A 15,639-nucleotide genomic window follows, 5' to 3' on the forward strand; every position below is an offset into this window, starting at 1 on the left:
GCTGAGATCACAGGGTTCAAACGTGATGTGTAATTAAGGAAGTGCTTCCCAAGTCTCCCCTTCATTGGGCTTGCCTTAATTGGGCTCAATCTAGTTGGCTCACACTTCCTTCCACTCAGGGGTGAAAGCAACCCTTCGAATGTTTTTCTTAGAGTACAGTCTCACTTTCAGCTCACTTCCACTTGCCTGATCTAAACCCCTACACCTGGTTCTGGATTCCTCGGGAGCTAAATAAATCCCAGGAGCTTTTGACCGGTCTGCATGGAAATAACAGGGTGGGACCCTTCCCATTCAGGCGTCATGCGAGCTCCAGACTCAGCCATCTCCCTGGTCTTTCCAGCACCCCCTGCAGTCATGAGCTCTGATGCAGAGATGGCCATTTTTGGAGAAGCAGCTCCCTACCTGCGGAAGCCAGAGAAGGAGAGAATCGAAGCACAAAACCGCCCATTTGATTCTAAGAAAGCCTGCTTTGCGATGGATGATAAGGAAATGTACGTGAAAGGTATGATCCAGAGCAGGGAAAATGACAAAGTCACAGTCAAGACCCTAGATGATCGGGTAAGTGTTGATTTCAGATGTCCTGGGTCATTTGGGCATCCTCACTAGCCTTTCCAGTGTGATATTAGAAATCACATGCTGGTCCATAGGAATCTGATGATAGAACATGACTTACAATAATCTATTCCATAGTGAAGTGACAGGTGATGCTCCTATCGCAAACACCTTTATTCCCATTTCTTTCACTTTTCCAGGACTTGGGCTTTGAGAGTTGTTATGATGTTTGCTTTGGAGAAAGGGGAAGGTGAGGGTGGCAGATGTTGGACCATTTAAGGGAGAGATTGGAGCTGATCACTGCTGGGTAGTCCGGGCAAATATCCTTCCCTAGGCTGCAGAGTGACTTCCAGAGAAAGCACTGGAGATGATGCCTAGCTTAATGTAGAAAATTACAATGCGTCATTCAATTAAATATTGACTGGACACCCATCACGTCTAGCATCCATCACTTTGCAAATTGAAGCAAATCTCAGCACCTGCCTTCCCAAAGTTGATCATCTACTGTAGGAATCAAGATGTGCCTGGCAGGTGTGACTCTCAGTTTATAAACTTAGGCATACGAGACACATCTTTATTTTATTTCTTGTTTGTTTGTTGCACTTAACGTCTGATTACAGCCTCTTTTCACTGGGAGGGAAATAATTTTTCTTCAGTCATTCTTGGGGTCTCCTCCTATGGGTGTACCTCATTTTCTGGACCTTACACAGTACCACACTGAGGGTCTTGTCTCCTCTCTGAATGATCTGCTAAGAAACAAATCCTTGAAGCTTCAGAATGAACAGATCTTTCCATCTCCCCTTGTGCTACTTTGGGTGTCTCTCTAGGGTAGGGCAGTGGGACAAAGGAGTCTCCTTTCCCCAAGAAATTTGGCATGTGGGGCACCTGGGTGGCTCAGTGGTTGAGCATCTGCCTTAGGCTCAGGTCGTGATTCCAGAGTCCTGGAACAGAGTCCTGCATCAGCTTACCTGTAGGGAACCTGCTTCTCCCTCTGCCTGTGTCTCTGCCTTCTCTGTGTCTTTCATAAATAAATAAATAAAATCTTTAAAAAGACAGAGAGAGATTTGGCATGTACCAACAAATCCCCTACCTTTTGTCTTTTCACTAAAACCCTCAAAGCTTTTCTAAGGACTTAGGCTTTGGGAAAATAGAATGCAGAAAGCCTTTTTTTAAAAAATATTATTTATTCATGAAAGACACAGAGAGAGGCAGAGACACAGGCAGAGGGAGAAGCAGGGTCCCTGCAGGGAGCCCGATGTAGGACTTGATCCCAGGACCCTGTGATCATGCCCTGAGCTGAAGGCAGACGTTCAGGCGCTGAGCCACCCAGGCGCCCCAAATCCAGAAAGCCTTATAGGCTTTTTCGCTTTTCTGCCCTATTTTCTACCTCTCCTGAATTAATGGTGTGCAGAGTCAGCTGTATACTTGAATGGGGGAGTTGAGAGGGGGCAAACCCAGAGAAATGAAATTAAGTAGTAATCTCAGAAATACTGTTCAGCCACGGACCATGCTCCAAGTTCAAATGTTGTAACTATTATAGCAGAGCTGTTATAATAGTAATTCTATTACAAGGAATTATGAAAGTCTTGAAAAGATGAAGAGACAGGAAATGTGGCATGGAAGAGGTGTCCCTTGAGCTGAACTATGAGGGTTTCTGGACATAATGTCAATAAAGATATTCCAGACAAAGGAGCAGAGGTGATGAGGTGGAAATGCACAGAATACATTGGAGTATTCCTTTCCAACCTTCCAACCTTTGTCTCACTGAAGCACCCAAAGCAAATGGGGTAAACAGAGGCAAGCTTCCCTGGCCTTGGCCATCCTGAGTCCTACCTGGATCCTGAGGGCTGAAAGGCTCTGTTGCTGTGCACATCTGTAACTCATTCTTGGCACACAGGTGGCACACTGACTGGGCGGCATCAGACCAGCACTGGTTACGCAGTTTGGCCAGAATTGGGTTAACCAATGGCAGTTATGTGTGGATCATCTCTGGGAATGAAAATGATCCATGAAGCTATTCATGGTAATAGGGTGATTACATCACAGTCTTTCACTACTTCCACACAAAGCAAAGCAGAGTTCAGATTATTGGCTCTCCTATCTATCATATGCTTTTCCTCTTGATCCCCAGACCCTCACTTTGAACAGTGACCAAGTCTTCCCCATGAACCCTCCCAAATTTGATAAGATTGAGGACATGGCCATGATGACACACCTGCACGAGCCCGCTGTGTTGTACAACCTCAAAGAGCGCTATGCAGCCTGGATGATCTATGTGAGCACCTTTCAGCCTTATTCCAGCTCTCTCTTTCTCTGAGTAAAGACAAGATCCACATGTTGCACTTTCTGGTTTTCTCAGACCTACTCGGGCCTCTTCTGCGTCACCGTCAACCCCTACAAGTGGCTGCCAGTGTACAACCCCGAGGTGGTGACGGCCTACCGAGGCAAGAAGCGCCAGGAGGCCCCGCCCCACATCTTCTCCATCTCTGACAATGCCTATCAGTTCATGCTGACCGGTGAGTGATTTCTTCAATCCCTATCTTTTATTTATTTTTTGAAGATTTTATTTATTTATTCATGACAAACACAGAGAGAGAGAGAGAGGGGAGGCAGAGACATAGGCAGAGGGAGAAGCAGGCTCCATGCAGGGAGCCAGACATGGGACTTGATCCCAGGTCTGCAGGATCACACCCTGGGCTAACGGCGGTGCTAAACCACTGGGCCACCAGGGCTGCGCCAATCCCTATCTTTTAAAATAGTTTTTAGTTAATTATTCAAGTCTTTTAGCTAGACTGGATCTTAGCTAATTATTCAAGCCCTTTGGAGACCTTGATTATCTGAATGCAGTGATGGTCGAGGTGACCTTAGGAGAGTCTGATGATTCCATGATGAAAAGCCAGAGGTGCATATCTCCTAGTAGCAGCCATGGTGCATAGGTCAGTGCTCATGGCTGAAGCCATGCTGCATAAATGCTTATTTGGGGGAACACGGAATACAGGAAGATATCCTGCTGCTACCTCCAAAGAATCCCCCTAACATGAGCATGCTTAGAAGGAGAAGACCAGATTAGTAACCTGGAGGATGCAAAGTTATAGAACTGGGCATAGCAATGTCCCTGCACTGTCTTCTTCCCTAGACTTGGGCTCCTCTTTCTCTTCCCTAAATTTCGAGAATGGCATAGGAAATAGAGATGTGGTAACACGGGTCATGCCACCATGTTTCATGTCACTCTCGTCTTTCCCACTTTCACCTGACTTGGTTTGGTGCAGACTTAAGAAGCAGAAGCAAGGCTCTGAGATCTGAAGACAAAGGCTCATCTACTAAACCTTGGGTTGCCCAAACCTCAGCCCTTCCTCTCTCACACTCAATCCTAGCCATTCCTACACACTTAATATCTTTCTTCAAATTGGCTGAAGTTGCATCAATTTTAAAAGGAAGATCTATAACACTATTTGTATGAATTTCCTAGGGCTGCCACAACAAGGAACCACAAAATGAGTGGCTTACACAGCAGAAATTATTGTCTCAAAGTCTGGAGGTGGAAAGTCCAAGGTTGAGGTATCAGCAGGGTCCTCTCCTCATAAGGGCTAAGAGGCAGAATCTGTTCTCTCTCTCTCTCTCTCTCTCTCTCTCTCTCTCTCTCTCAGTTTCTAGTGGTTTGCTGGCCATCCTTGGGGTTCCTTTGTAGAAGCGCCACCTTGCTTACATGGTATTCTCATTTATGAGCATCTGTTTCCAAATCTCTCCTTTTGATAAAGGCCCCAATCGTATTGGATTAGGGCATCTCCCTCCCACTCCCATATGACTTTATCTTCACTAATAACATCTACAATGAACCAGTTTCCAAATAAGGTCATATTCTGAGGTCATGGGCATAAGCACCTGGACAGGTGAATTTTGGAGGGAGGGGGAGGGATACAACTCAACTCATAAATGATTGTAAGTGGAAACCCATGATCACTTTCCACAAACATGGAGTAAAGGTAAAAGAAAAACCTAATGACAGCCAATCAGTGCACATAGATTCTAATTAGGAGCTGCGCCTTCCCACGAGCCTTGAGTCTGAGACTTGCTTTCTTTCTTAGAAAAGGAGATGAGAAATTGCTGGCAAGCAGTTATAGATCTATGAACAAGAATCACATTCCCTCCATGGGATTCACTGTTCACTTGCCATGCGTGGTCCGTTACACATCCCACATTTGGGAAATCTACACAAATTGTCTCCAGGAAGATTAGACACATCCAAGTCTTCACCAAGCTAGTTCACAGCAAAGCCATGTACTCCAACCACCCCCACTATTGCCCTATTTTTATATCCCATGCATTTGCTGTTTCTTTATTTTGTTTTCTTCCCTCTGCATTTCTAGATCGAGACAATCAGTCCATCCTCATCACGTGAGTAACCTGTGTTTGCAGCATGATGACTTGGAAGCCAGAGTTGTCCCTTCCACTCCTTTACCTTATGTGCTTTTCATCGACAGTGGAGAATCTGGTGCAGGGAAGACTGTGAACACCAAGCGTGTCATCCAGTACTTTGCGACAATTGCAGTCACTGGGGAGAAGAAGAAGGAGCAGCAGCCAGGCAAGATGCAGGTGAGCAGCTCCCTGCATCTGGAGATATGCTGGAATAAGGACAGCTTAAAGACGGGGTGAGCACCAAGGGTATGCCTAGCTCAGTGCTCAGCAAGATGCATGGCACAAGGTCTTGTTCCAGGGGTGCTTGTGGGGCTAGGCAGGAGGTGGTTCCACCTGGTGGCCCTAGGCAGGAGCACTGGCTCTATCAGTAACAGCCCAGCAACCCTGAGCAACATCCCATGCTCCTCCAGAGAAGGGAAGCTTTAGGCTCTCAGATGGGAGCATACATCAAAATCACCAGAAGGGCTTGTTAACAACCAATTGCTAGGCCCCAGGCTCAGAATTTCGAATTGAAATTCCTAACTCACATTCACAGTCCTGCTACTTCACATTTCTATCATGATCCCACTGTTCATGCAATGGGTCTAGGGATCACACTTGGAGAACATGGGGTGGGGCAGTAGTTTGAAAACTGCTCTGGAGGCAAAAGGATAAACAGTCATGGGGAGTGAGAGTAAAAATTCTGCATTCTATAAGCAGACTTTTTAAAAGATTTTATTATTTATTTGAGAGAGAGAGCACTAGAAAAGGAGTGCAAGCATGAGGTGGGGGTGGACAGAGGCAGAGGGAAAAGTAGGTTCCCCGCTGAGCAGGGAGCCTGACCCAGGGCTCCATCTCAGGACCCTGGGATCATGACCTGAGTCAAAAGCAGACACCTAACTGACTGAGCCACCCAGGTGCCCCAATAAGCAGATTTCTGAGCAAAAATTCTCATGAAATATATTTTGTGACTTAAAAATATTTTTTTGAGAACTGCTATTTCTACTGTATGATCTTTTCAGTGACTTTCTATTATATTTAAACTATTATTTCTATTCTATTTATACTATTAATTCTATTTATACTTCTGAACCCAAATGTCTAATAGATGGGTCATGATGAATGCAGTAACAGAGGTATGTATTCTAAAAAATCCATGAGTTATAATGGAGTGTTATCAGAGAAGAAAGGCAGTCTGAAAAATCAAGAGGAAGCCTGGAATCTGCTATGGCCAGAGTCACTGATGCTGAACTAAGGAGACCCTCTGCAGGATGGGATTTGAAGCCTCCTCGGGTGGTGGGGGCAGGGCCCATGGGTTCCTTCACCCATCTGCATTGGCCTCCAGGCTGAGCTGGTCAGCATCTCTCCCTGGACCCTGACCAGAGCATCCACACTTTCAAGTCACCATGGGCTCCTTCAGAGGATACTCTAAAGTCTTCCCTTTGCTTTTTCTTGTTTATTTTCAGGGGACCCTGGAAGATCAAATCATCCAGGCCAACCCCCTGCTGGAGGCCTTTGGAAATGCCAAGACCGTGAGGAATGACAACTCCTCGAGATTTGTAAGACCCAGTCCAATTTTAACCACCTGACTCCCCAAGAACCAAACCCTCTCTTCAAATGCTGGAGATAGATATATATTTTTTTAAAATCCCACATAAACTAGAATAGAGCCAGCCTTATTTTACCCCTAAGTGATTTAGATTAATTGAGCCCTGCTGGGATAATCTGATATACTGAAGAGTGTGTTGGCTTGTTGTCAACAGAGGGAGGATTTACCTGCTTGTTTCTAACAAGGCAGTGTTAGCTCTGAGCATCCTGAAGTCACTAGGTCTCTCTAGGTGGAAGCATTTTAAAATGCTGAAGTCCATTGAGCACTCTCCATTGCCTCGTTAAACACGGAAACTGTAGTGTGAATTAAGTGAATAGGTTTGAACTCCTCCAGGTCAAAAGGCATTGGGAGAAGGAAAAACCTGGTGAAAGCAGGAGAGCCCACAACTTGGGAATACGTTGATGTTAAAGATACTGAAGGATATGTTCTATCCTTCAACATTTCACTTAAGATTGGCCCATCCAAAGAGGCATTTACCTCCCCCCCCCCGTCCCACCAAGGGCAAATAAACAAATATCCAGCCCTCTACCTAATCTCACTGTACCATGAAGTGAACAACTACTATGAGGTGAAGCCCTTACTTATGCCTATAGTTGCAGAAGCACGTCAGGCTTTCACACATATAGGGAGCTTGATAATCTCAAGCTTGTGTTTTATTATTGCTTCTCAAGGATAAAATGGTCCCTGATGTGAAAGTACATACAGATATCAGGCTGTGAGCCCTGACCTGTCTTTCTTTCCCTTGGTCCTCTGTGCATTGCCCATATGCACATCTCTCTTCCTAGGGTACAACTAAAAACTCTTGCTTGTAGAGGATCTGGGTGCGTTTTATGCAGCAGAGATATGCATACATACTTGCACCAAGTTCATTATTGCACTAACCTGGCACCAGCTTAAAGTGGAAGAAAATGCTTTAGATACCTACCCCTTGCCACTCTCATTATTTAGTACATGGGCCTCTCCTCTTGGCCCTGAACCAGAAGTCACGAAAAACCCACTGTGTTATTTTGTCTACCTTCCACCCAGCAAACAAACATTTGCAAGCTAAAACTTGCATCATCTTCCACTGAGAAGCTAACAATACTGAAGACCAAGCCTTACAGTTCACTCATGCCTCCACTGACCCTTCACTGACTCTCCCTGAGCTTCATTCAGAAAATATTGAGAATGTGATGGTGGAGTACTTACTACATTCCAGCTTCTATGGGTGAGAAAGAGAAGGCAACATTTTTGCCTTCAGATTTGCTCACAGTGTGGTAGAGCTCGGTCACTCATAAAATTTCACCTCTTGCCCCCCCTCAAAATGGAGGAACTCAGACTCTGAATGCATATTTTGGTAGCCAGAGAGCCTGGCCCAAACCTGGGAACTAGGTTTGCCTGTAGTAAGTGGTAAAAAAAACCAAAGCAAGAAATCTCACAAGGAATACCCAGAGGCAAAGAGAGAGAGAGAGAGAGAGAGAAAGGAAAGAAGGGAGACAGACAGACAGGCAAAATGGCCCAAGCAGGCCTATCAAAGGTATCATGAAGCTTTTGGGAATCCAGGTATCAGAGAGCAGGATAAAAACCAAGGGGACAGTCAAGAGTGAGGTGGCCCCAAGCAGAAGTTGGAGAGGAAGCCCGCAGGTGTCTCCAAAACTGGATGAACAGAGCCAGATGCTTTGGGTAGAGCTATCTGAGTCTGGCTAACCCAGCTTGGGGACTCTCTGGGTGCCAGGCAGACAGAGAGGAGGGCAGTCCTCCACTTCTGGCATCACTTCTTCCCCGACCCTACCTTTCCCACCCGTGGCTGGTAGCAGCTGGCAAAAACCAACCACAATACCAAATAAATAAAGTAACTGTGATGTTTGTCAACCTGCCATTGGACAGGGGAAGTTCATTCGGATTCATTTCGGAGCCACAGGAAAGTTGGCATCAGCGGACATTGAAACCTGTGAGTCCTGGCACCATATCGGGCACCATGGTACTTGGCGACACAGCCACCTCCCAGACACCTGAAACCACATTCTTTCTTATTATCTTAGATCTCTTAGAAAAATCCAGAGTGACATTTCAGTTATCCAGTGAGAGAAGCTATCACATTTTTTACCAAATCTTGTCAAACAAGAAGCCAGAACTAATCGGTAAGTTCTTGGGGGTATTGGTCTCATCCTCTAAACCAGGCACCTTGGGAAAACACCCAGAGTGCATCATGCATGTGTGAGATGCTAACGGGACCTTCGTGTTTCACAGACTTGCTCCTCATTTCAACCAATCCCTTTGACTTCCCCTTCGTGAGCCAGGGAGAGGTCACTGTGGCCAGCATTAATGACAGTGAAGAACTGCTGGCAACTGACGTAAGCATTTTCTTTCCTTCCTTCTTAATTCCAGCACAGAATTACCAAGTTTGTGAACTGAGAGGCATCCTAGCAATCTAATCAGAAACTGGGACCCAGGGATGCTCAGTGAGCAGACCCTAGATCTCAGAGATCTCAAGATGTCGAGACAATTAGCCCAGACTGCTCCCCTCCCCACTCAGCTCCACCTCAGGAGATGCCAGGGGGGGATACAGAAAGTTCTCCAAAACAGGCCTCCTGTTCCATTCTCTAGCATGGTAGAGTCGAGTTTTGCATGTATAAGGTTTTTGAAGGTTTCGTTGGAACTTCTCAGGCCATAAAACCATCTGCATGGTTCTTCTTTTTTTAAAAAAGATTTTATTTATTCGTGAGCGACACAGAAAGAGAGGCAGAGACACAGGCTGAGGGAGAAGCAGGCTTCATGCAGGGAGCCCGATGTGGGACTCGATCCCGGGACTCCAGGATCACGCCCTGGGCCGAAGGCAGGTGCTAAACTGCTGAGCCACCCAGGGATCCCCCATCTACACGGTTCTTGAAGAAAATTTTAAAAATACAGTAAAGTATCAAGCAGGAAAAACAACCCACTGTGTAGCAGATGTTCCACACTTCGTGCTACCTGCCTCCTCAGACTCACATTCGGCTCCCACGTCCTTAGTGCACCTGTCAGGCCTCCAGCCATTAGCTTTGGGAAGTATTTCCAAGGTTAAAAACTAGAATAATGGGGATCCCTGGGTGGCGCAGCGGTTTGGTGCCTGCCTTTGGCCCAGGGCACGATCCTGGAGACCCGGGATCGAATCCCACATCGGGCTCCCGGTGCATGGAGCCTGCTTCTCCATCTGCCTATGTCTCTGCCTCTCTCTCTTTCTCTGTCTGTGACTATCATAAATAAATAAAAAAAATTTAAAAAAAATTAAAAAAAAACTAGAATAGTAATAATAATAATAATAAGTGCATTGAGCATGTATATGTGGTAGGAACTGAGTTGAGTGGTTCTCCCTGCTTTATCTCATTTAACCCCTCCAAAAACCTCAAACCAATAGGTATGACTATTGCCTCATTTTACAAAAGTGAAAGCTGAGTCTTAGAAAAACACACACAATTTGCAAATGACGGAACACTTGAAGCCAGATCTGTCCAACCCCGAACCTGTATTTTTAACCAGCAGACACCATCTCTAAGCAATTAATCTTCCTCCAGGCTTCTCCTGGGTAATGGTCTATGGCCCAGCAGAGGGGGATTGGTCTCTCTGAGGGTCTGCATTCCCCAAGAGGATCCACAGACTAACCCTTTCACCTGGTTCCTTTCGATGTCAAGTGAAAGGTTTTCTCTTTTAATCCCTTCCTACGACACAGAGATGCATTTGCTGGGGTAGGATTTGGAGTCAAGGAGGCCATCATGGCTCAGGACCTCTCCTCCCCCAGGTGGGCTCCTGGCCTGGACTCTCCCTCTCCCAAAGGGGGCGCCACCCCAAGAGTGCCTCATTGTTCCATATCATCCTGCTGACATGGACTTACCTGCTCACTGACCTACCAGCTCACCAGACCCATCCAGACATGCCATCTCCACCAGGGGGCATTGCTTAGGCTCAGGCCGCAAGTCTTGCTGCATAATCAATACATCTATCCAAGGGAAGGATTTTTTGCTTAAATCTTTGTGGTAGGACATGAGCCAAACGGCTATAAAACCAAATCAGCAAATGTTGTAGGCTCTGAAATGACCCGACGCTTGCTCCAGCCCATTTTATCACATGCTACCTGTAGGTCACTTACCGTGTTAGAGCCTCAGGTCTCACCTGGAACTTTGGAAAGATCCACACACCTATGAGGTTCTCATAGCAACTTGGTGAGATGACATATAGATGGGTGCCTAACCCCGGGCCTAGCACAGGGAGAGCTCTGCAAAAGTTTGTCCCTTTCTTGTTTGAAAAATGATGGCATTCTCTTTGATGACCGCCCCTTCCAGTTCTAATAGCCAGGAGACCATATTGTCTCAACTCTGAACAACACCAGAATTTCTGGGTTACAATGCCACACTCTCAAGCTGTTGGGCACTATTTCTCAGACACTCTTCATGAGACTTCCTTCTTGTGGTGTCACATGATGGTTCCCAGTGGCCTCATCCAGAAAATAGCCCCAAACATATGTACAGCAGAAAAGGATTCAAATCAGTGCTTATTGGATGGAAGAAAGCAGTCATCACTTTTTCTTCCCATAATCTCCACCTTTCCACACAAACATGTTAAAGAAATGGTTTCTAACCCCTAACTTAACATATCGCCCTGTCATCCACTTCTTTGGGCAAATGCTATCTCACAGGCTGTACAGAAAGGGTGAGGTCTTGACCAGGGGCAACTGAGTCCCTGTGACAACTGTCCTTTCTCTAATTCCCAGAATGCCATTGATATCCTGGGCTTCAGTTCAGAGGAGAAAGTTGGGATCTACAAGCTCACAGGGGCCGTCATGCACTACGGGAATATGAAGTTCAAGCAGAAGCAGCGGGAGGAGCAGGCCGAGCCAGATGGCACCGAAGGTAATCACATCAATGCAGGGACTGGCATCTGACTCAGCACCTGTGCTTATCTGTGGATGGGGCCCCATGAGATATGCTCTGGGTTCATCCCCAGAGCTGCTCTTCAAAAGTCGCACAAACTGAATGTGGGGTGTCCAAATCTCATTGATTGTACTTGAGCTGGAGAAGTCCAGGAATCGTAGAGTGGTGGACCCTTGAAAAACAAAAGACATCATTCTCATGAATGAATAATCACTGTTCACACCACTACCTCTCACCATCACGGTTTACCTGTTATCTTAAGGGTAGACATTTACCTGTTCTGTGGACTTCAATTTCTCTCTGTACATCCTTAAAACTCAGAATGCTGCCCTAAGCACCTGCGCCAGGTGAAGAGGTTTCCTCCTCCTGTTGCCTTCAATTCCACTCTGACATCTGTTGAACTTGACCCTGAAACAAGGACTGGTGTACCAGTCTCCCCTCCTCCCCACCTCAGGACTCTCACCGGGGTGATCTCCCCATCCCCTCAGCCTGGTCCTGGAAACAGAGCAGAGGAAAGTAGGAGGGGCTACCAGCAGTAGGACCAACCCACCATATGCCCTGCTCATCAGGCCTCATTTCTCACACTATGTCTTATAAGCTCTGTAAGTAAAAGGCTGGTTCATCTCCAATAGTTCTACCTATTTTAACATCCCCCATGATGTGTGAAACAGTGTGTCTTGAGCCCCAGATGATAGGCAGGAACAATAGCTTTGAAAGAAAGGCCAGGAAAATACACGTGACTCTATCACTGCCCACAATGGCTCACCTAATTAGGCTAAGGTTGCAAAGGATGACCTCTTTTTATTAATTCCACGTCAACTGTTAGTGACATCATCATAGGAATAATAGCCCATCAACATTCACTGGTTCAACTCCACCCCCCACTCTCCCAGCCCCCACTCCCCCACTCTCCTCTGCAAGTGGAGGGGATTATGCAGGGAATGTACCAGGGGGTATCAATTCTTGGGGCCATTTGGGAATCAGGCCTGTGGCAGTGTGCCAGACAAGTGGCAACAGAGAAACTTAGTGTTCAGAGCAAGAAGCACTTCTGACTGGGATAATCAGGGAAGTTTTCCTGGAGGAAGAGGGTACTGGCTTGAACTTTGAAGGATGGATAGGATTCTAAAAGGTGAAGAGGGAGGAGAGAAGGCAGTCGGGGCAGAGGAAATAAGATGATGAAGGGGGCAGGGGAAGGAATGTGATGAGACTGAAACCCAGAGTGGTCCACTTTGGCTACAGAAGAGGATGTGTGCTGTAGATCTGTAAGAGATGGGGATTAAAAAGTGATTATCTTGGTATCGGTTGGAGAAGGCCTTGAGTGCTGGGATAAATAGTTTAGAATGTACACGTAGGCACCGGAAACCATGAACTCTCCACATAGCAGGGGAAGTTTGTGTGAATTAATCTGTGATCAGTCAGGTTCACCAACAGTGTAGGTCCTTGAAAAGAAAGTGTACCAGCCTCCTCAGCGAGGGTGGATCATATGATAAGTATCATGGCCCAGGCCCCCTTCCAGCCCTGGAAGCCCCGTGTTCAGTGCATAGGAGCAGAAAGATACTGCAAATGGAAAAGTGGGGGGCCAGAATCTGTCTCTGAGGTCCTCTAATGGTGACCAATCCAAGTGAATATTTGCTGAATGCTCACCACACACCAGGCCCATTTCACGACAACCCAACCAGTGGGGTATGGCCACAACCCCTCCACCCCAGTTTTCAAGTGAGAAAAATAAGTAATAAGTAGGCAAGACCAAAATCTGAATGTCAGGCCATCTTGAGTCTAGAGTCCAGGCTCTTTGCCGCTATACTATTCCAAACAATGGAGATGTCAGCTCTCCATTGGTGAAGTGAACAGGATTTAGTGCCTATCTGACCACAGGCATGTCAGGGATGAGGAGGAAGGATGTAATCACCCCAAGCTTTCAAGTTTGACAAGAAGAATACCACCCACCTATAGTGCAAAGCGAGAGAAGGGGATAGTTTGAGCCAAGAGGAAGGATATATTTGACTTTTTATTAAGCACTTGACAAATACAGTCCTGGATTTTCATTATCTCATTCCCCAGCCATCTCTAGGGTAATGGTCCCAACCAAGGAGGGGCTGTCCCTAGAGGAGTAAGATTTCTCTATCCTCTGGATGAGCTCAACACAGACAACCAAGTACATCCCAAAGTCAACTCAACTTCCAACAAACTGTATGAAATTGCCAATTCTCAACTGCTTTTGACCCTCTCCTAACACCTGAAGACTGGGTCAAGTTTTGTAGTCCGTTCTCAGCTATGAGCATGGCATCTTGCATAAATTTCGGAAGCTGCTTAACATATATTGTTAACTATCCAAATGGTGCTTCCTTTACTCATAATAGTATTTTGTTGAATTATCAGAGTCCAATGTAACTGTGTCACTGTATCCTCTTAAAAAATGAAATTTAGGGGGACCTGGGTGGTTCAGTCAGGTGTGCATCACTTGATTTCGGCTCAGGTCATGATCTCAGGGTCGTGAAACTGAGCTGCACATTGGGCTCCATGCTGAGCAGGGATTCTGCTTAGGATTCTCTCTCTCCCTCTCCCTCCATCTGTCTCCCCTGCTCTCTTTCTCGAAAAAGAAAAGAAAAGAAAAGGAAGGAAGGAAGGAAGGAAGGAAGGAAGGAAGGAAGGAAGGAAGGAAGAAATTTAAATATCAGTAGGTGAAGATCAACATTCAATTCAAGATTGCATCTAGAAGGAAAACTGGCAGTTCTGGAAAACCTGCATCCCTGGATTATGAGATGGAAGCTTCCTTGGACAATTCCAGTCCTGATGCACAGAGGCCAATATAAAAACACCAGAAAAAGGGGGCTTGGGAGGCTCAATTGGTTAAGCATCTGCCTTTGGCCCAGGTCATGATTCCAAGGTGTTGCGATCAAGTCCCATGCTGGGCTCCCTGCTGAGCGGGGAGTCTGCTTCTTCCTTCCCCTCTCCCTCTCTTTCTCTCAAATAAATTAATAAATAAAATCTTTTAAAAAACATTTTTAAAAATACCTATAAGGATTATAGGAAATATCTCTAGGAGGTCCCAGGGCCAGAATGGCCCCATCAGCCACTGCCATCTTTGTGTGACACCATTTCTCTCTTCTTTCAGTGGCTGACAAAGCTGGATACCTGATGGGTCTAAACTCTGCAGAAATGCTGAAAGGCCTGTGTTGTCCGAGGGTGAAGGTTGGGAACGAGTATGTCACCAAAGGGCAGAACGTCCAGCAGGTAAAAGGAGACACTCTGAGTTCAGCCAACTCGGTTATTCTGCTGTTTTAACCACCATCTCAAGGTTCTTTCAGTTGCAGGTGTCAGAAATACATACACAACTGGCTTCAGCATTAAGGGAAATTTCATTCTTACACCCTAGGAGTAGCTCAAGGAATGCAAATCGAGAAGTGACTTGTAGCCAGGAACTGAAAGACCCCTCGGGAGTGGGGCAGGCCTTGGGCAGGTCCTCCCCTGGGGTTCCATGGACAGTCATTGTTCTCCTTCTCTTCTATATTCTCACTAGGCGGACAAAGTCTCTGCATCCCTCCTGCCCACGGCCACCCCATAGCTCCCAAGTTCACATCTCCATAGTTGAGCCTCCCACAAGACTGAGACAAGTGTCTTCGGCCCCAATTCCAAACTGAGAGAGCTATACTTCGTGTAACCCAACTTGGATCAGAAGTCCACCTCTGGTTCAGTTATGTGCAGCCAGGGTCTAGAGTCATGTATTATAACCATGGTTGTTAGAAGACTACCTTTGTAAATGAGATAGTTCTCAGAGGAAGGGCAACACCCTAAGCCAGCAAATGTTTTAAGAAATATTTAATATTAGGTTGGACTATATGAAGTTGCCAATCTCCAACTGCTTTTGACCTTGAAGATGTCATTGGCTTCATGCTTCAACTTAATACAACTATAAAAGCACTAATTTGAGGGCTGGGTGGGTGACCTTTCTTCAAGGTGACCAATTCAGTGGGTGCCCTGGCCAAGGCTGTCTACGAGAAGATGTTCCTGTGGATGGTCACCCGCATCAACCAGCAGCTGGACACCAAGCAGCCCAGGCAGTACTTCATCGGGGTCCTGGACATTGCTGGCTTTGAGATCTTTGATGTGAGTTGTTTGAATAAATGGCCTTTAAGTTGTTTGAATAAATGGTATTCTACTTTGTGTCTGCTTTGCTGAATCCCCACTGGATTTTCCAAA

The 15,639-nt window shown here is 46.1% G+C and overlaps 1 protein-coding gene across 1 annotated transcript in view; it reads left to right on the forward strand.

The window, feature by feature from the left end:
• The first annotated feature begins 354 nt into the window (after positions 1-354).
• Positions 355-15,639, forward strand: part of LOC129496900 (myosin-13) — a 51,731-nt gene continuing 36,446 nt past the window's right edge. Inside the window, exons 1-12 of the mRNA XM_055305258.1 lie at positions 355-558; positions 2,684-2,827; positions 2,912-3,068; positions 4,920-4,947; positions 5,034-5,145; positions 6,414-6,506; positions 8,423-8,486; positions 8,578-8,676; positions 8,786-8,889; positions 11,280-11,418; positions 14,555-14,673; positions 15,397-15,546. Of these exons, the coding sequence (XP_055161233.1) occupies positions 355-558; positions 2,684-2,827; positions 2,912-3,068; positions 4,920-4,947; positions 5,034-5,145; positions 6,414-6,506; positions 8,423-8,486; positions 8,578-8,676; positions 8,786-8,889; positions 11,280-11,418; positions 14,555-14,673; positions 15,397-15,546 (1,413 nt within the window). The remainder of the gene's footprint in view (positions 559-2,683; positions 2,828-2,911; positions 3,069-4,919; positions 4,948-5,033; positions 5,146-6,413; positions 6,507-8,422; positions 8,487-8,577; positions 8,677-8,785; positions 8,890-11,279; positions 11,419-14,554; positions 14,674-15,396; positions 15,547-15,639) is intronic.

This window comes from Nyctereutes procyonoides, unplaced genomic scaffold, assembly GCF_905146905.1.
Source record: "Nyctereutes procyonoides isolate TBG_1078 unplaced genomic scaffold, NYPRO_anot_genome, whole genome shotgun sequence".
NCBI lineage: Eukaryota > Metazoa > Chordata > Mammalia > Carnivora > Canidae > Nyctereutes > Nyctereutes procyonoides.